Consider the following 4003-nt stretch of genomic DNA (forward strand, 5'->3'; position numbering starts at 1 on the left):
ATGCCAACTAATGGAACACAAAATAATAATAGATGGTCCAATAAAGAGTACTCGGCAATGAATTACAGTACAACAATTGATTATCAAAATTATCGTATCGTTTGTATAGGTTCTCCTTCCATTGTTTGTCAATACTGTTCGGCACTGAGATGGAAAGATGAGTCAAAAGGTTTATGTTGTTCAAATGGTAAGGTAAAATTAGATGAAATAGGTGCTCCACCTGAACCTTTAAATTCTCTACTTGATGAAAGTCATCCAAAGCACACAGAATTTATGCGTCATATTCGGCGGTATAATAATGCGTTCCAGATGACTTCATTCAAAAGTCAACGAGTAGTTGAAAACGGCTTCATGCCAACATTTAAAGTCCAGGGCCAGGTTTACCACCTTGCAGGTAGTCTTCTTCCACAAGTTCCTGACGACCATAAGTTTTTGCAGATATATTTTATTTCCGATCCTGAAGTTCAAGCAACGACTCGATGTAATATTAGTAATAGTAATTCAAGAACACCACTTGATAACTCTATAGTCAGGTCATTGCAAAACATGTTGCATTTGCATAATAGATACGTACAATCTTTTAAAACTGCAATGGAAAGTATCTCTCTCGATGTCCCAGATTACAATGTAGTAATTCATGCCAGCAGGGTACCTGACGGTGAACACCGTGGACGGTATAATGCTCCTTCTACCAGTGAAGTAGCAGTTGTCATTGCTGGACAACAATTTGACAAAAGGGATATCGTTCTTCGAAGCCGCGACGAAAATCTCCACAAAATTTCCGAACTACATCGTTCATATGACAGTCTTCAATATCCATTGATGTTTTGTCGAGGTGAAGACGGATACACAATTGATATTCCCCAAGTTAATCCTTCTACAGGAGACAGAGTACAGAAGAAAGTTTCATGTATGAATTATTATTGCTATCGTTTAATGGAACGCCATAATCATTATAATGTTTTACTAAGGTACGGAATGTTACTGAATCAATATGTTGTAGATCAGTATGCTAAACTAGAATCAGAACATTTAGCTTTTATACGAAATAACCAAACACAATTACGCGCAGAAAATTATATACACTTACAGGATGCTTTACATTCTAATGAACACACGACAAACAATATTGGGCAGCTGGTAATATTACCGTCATCTTTTACTGGCGGACCAAGATACTTACACGAAAAAACTCAAGATGCCATGACCTATGTCAGGAATTACGGGAAACCTGACCTCTTCATTACTATGACCTGTAATCCTAATTGGAAAGAAATAAAAGATAATCTGCATTCCACCGCAACACCTCAAGACCGATATGACATTTTAAATCGTGTGTTTCATTTAAAAGTACAAAAACTATTACACTTAATAAATAAGGTAAACGTATTTGGTCCGACACGCTGTCACATGTATACGGTGGAGTGGCAAAAACGTGGGCTGCCACATATACATTTGCTTTTGTGGCTGACAAATAAAATCAGGCCCGACCAAATTGACACAGTTATAACGGCAGAATTACCAGACCAAGACGAAGACCCAACATTGTATGACATCGTGGTAAGGAACATGATTCACGGACCCTGTGGAGCTTTAAACCATAACTCGCCATGCATGCATGAGGGAAAATGTTCAAAAAAATTCCCAAAACCATATCAGAGTCAAACTTCAACTGGTGATGATGGCTATCCAAAGTATAGAAGATTATCACCAGAGGAAGGAGGACGCAAGGCTGCTATTCGTAATTACGAAATTGATAACAGATGGGTAGTGCCTTACAATAAACTATTATAAAAAAATTTCGAGGCGCATGTTAATGTAGAACTTTGCAGTTCCGTGAAATCAATAAAATATGTCACTAAATACATCAATAAAGGAAGTGACCAGGCTACGTTTAGTTTACATTCTACAAATGAAGTAGAACAATTTCAATCTGGCCGCTACATTTGTAGTTCTGAAGCACTATGGCGGATTATGTCCTTCAATATTCATGAAAGAGCACCGACTGTCACACACCTCGCTGTTCATTTAGAAAACGGACAGCGGGTGTATTTCACTGAAAATAATGTAAATGACATTGTGAATAATCCAAGAGATACTACTTTAACAGCGTTTTTCAAACTATGTGCAGAGGACGACTTCGCAAAAACTCTGACCTACGACAAGGTGCCTGCCTATTATACCTGGAATCAAAATACGAAAAAATTCCAACGACGAAAGCAGGGGGCGGTAGTTCTCGGGTACCCTGGCGTGAGAAAAACAGATGCTCTTGGAAGGGTGTACGTGGTACACCCTAATAATGCAGAATGTTTTCATTTGCGGTTGTTACTCCACGTTATAAAAGGCCCTACTTCGTTTAGAAGTCTCCGCACTTTTGAAGGTGTAACTTACGACACATTCCAAGGGGCTTGCAAAGCTATGGGCCTCCTCGAAGATGACAGTCACTGGGAGAGTACGCTCTCTGAAGCAGCCATATGCTGTTCACCAAAATCACTTAGGTGCCTTTTTGCCATTATGATATCGTTCTGCCAAATCACGGACCCGCATCTTCTTTGGCAAAACTATCAGGAAAGTATGTCCGAAGATATACTGCAACGCAGACGACAAGAACTGTCATCAGATGATTTAGAGTACGACCAAAATATTTTTGATGAAGCTTTAAATGAATTAAATAAAGAGGTCGAATCTCTATCAGTAAAAGTATAAAAGATTTTGGTTTTAACTTGCCGTTAAATTCAAATCTTTATGCAATGAACAACATCGAGGATTTACGAGAGACTGACTATGATTACACCCAACTCTTACAGACAATTCAAGATGAACATCGCTTAAATCCAGAACAAAAAATTGTTTACGACCAAATATTGTCATCAGTTAATAGTAATGAAGGGAAAATGTTCTTTCTAGATGCACCCGGGGGCACGGGTAAAACATTTATAATTAATTTATTATTAGCAAAAGTAAGGTCTGACAGAAAAATTGCTCTTGCCGTGGCGTCGTCCGGTATTGCAGCCACACTTTTGAAAGGCGGGCGAACTGCACATTCCACTTTCAAACTACCTTTAAAAATTTGCAGTGACGACGTCTCTAGCGTTTGTAACATCTCAAAACAGAGTAAAACAGGTAAATTAATGCAGGATTGTAGCTTGATTATTTGGGACGAAGCTTCCATGTCCCATAAAGCATCAGTTGAGGCATTAGACAGGACAATGCGCGATTTACGCAACAGAAATTGCCCAATGGGTGGCTGCACCGTTTTGTTTTCTGGAGACTTTCGTCAAATTTTGCCAGTCATAGCAAGGGGGACTAGAGCTGACGAAGTCAATGCATCACTCAAAAGATCTTATCTTTGGCCACATATTACAAAATGTGAACTTAATACAAATATGAGAATTTTGTCCTCCAGTGAAGACAATAAACAATTTTCAAATAACTTACTTCAAATAGGTAATGGTGCATTTCAACCCGGAAATGTTAAAATCAATCTTAGTAACCTATGTGCTTTGGTTCAAAATGTGGAAGAATTGGTTGAGACCGTATATCCCGATATTACTAATATAACTACAAAGACTTTATGTTGGTTTAAGGAAAGGGCTATATTGGCACCTACTAATGAACAGGTTGATAAAATTAATCATTTAATTATTTCCAAGTTTGAAGCACCATCACAGATATACTATTCAGTTGATACAGTTTTGGATACCGCAGAAGCAGTACATTATCCAACTGAATTTTTGAATTCTTTAGTTCCTCCCGGAATTCCTCCACACAAGTTAATATTAAAAGTGGGTTCACCAGTGATATTACTTAGAAATTTAAATCCCCCAAAATTGTGTAATGGCACGAGACTCAAAATAGTTAAATTAATAAAATAATTTTTAACAAAAAAAACCGACTTCAAAAAGGAAACTAAAAAGTGAAAAATAAATTTACTTAGTACAAAGTAATTCGTATTTTGATTTAGTTAATCAGAAATGATTAAATAAATATTTTATAATTTTGA

General features: G+C 37.3%; 1 protein-coding gene across 1 annotated transcript; it reads left to right on the top strand.

The window, feature by feature from the left end:
* On the top strand, positions 1–2706 carry LOC123654923. The gene is made up of 3 exons (XM_045590779.1): positions 1–1333; positions 1517–1741; positions 1877–2706. Exons 1-3 carry the CDS (start codon positions 1–3, stop codon positions 2704–2706), a joined length of 2388 nt encoding a protein of 795 aa, XP_045446735.1.
* The last annotated feature ends 1297 nt before the right edge of the window (positions 2707–4003 follow it).

The sequence above is a fragment of the Melitaea cinxia genome, chromosome 7 (genome assembly GCF_905220565.1).
Source record: "Melitaea cinxia chromosome 7, ilMelCinx1.1, whole genome shotgun sequence".
NCBI classification, from domain to species: Eukaryota; Metazoa; Arthropoda; class Insecta; order Lepidoptera; family Nymphalidae; genus Melitaea; species Melitaea cinxia.

Bases quoted from the DNA above. Each gene is read 5' to 3' on its own strand.
- LOC123654923 (XM_045590779.1), top strand. From the start codon at position 1: ATGCCAACTAATGGAACACAAAATAATAATAGATGGTCCAATAAAGAG. The intron at 1,334-1,516 runs GTGTGTTTCATT...TTATAACGGCAG, and splicing joins CCGATATGACATTTTAAATC to AATTACCAGACCAAGACGAA. The intron at 1,742-1,876 runs GTAATTACGAAA...ACATCAATAAAG, and splicing joins AGGACGCAAGGCTGCTATTC to GAAGTGACCAGGCTACGTTT.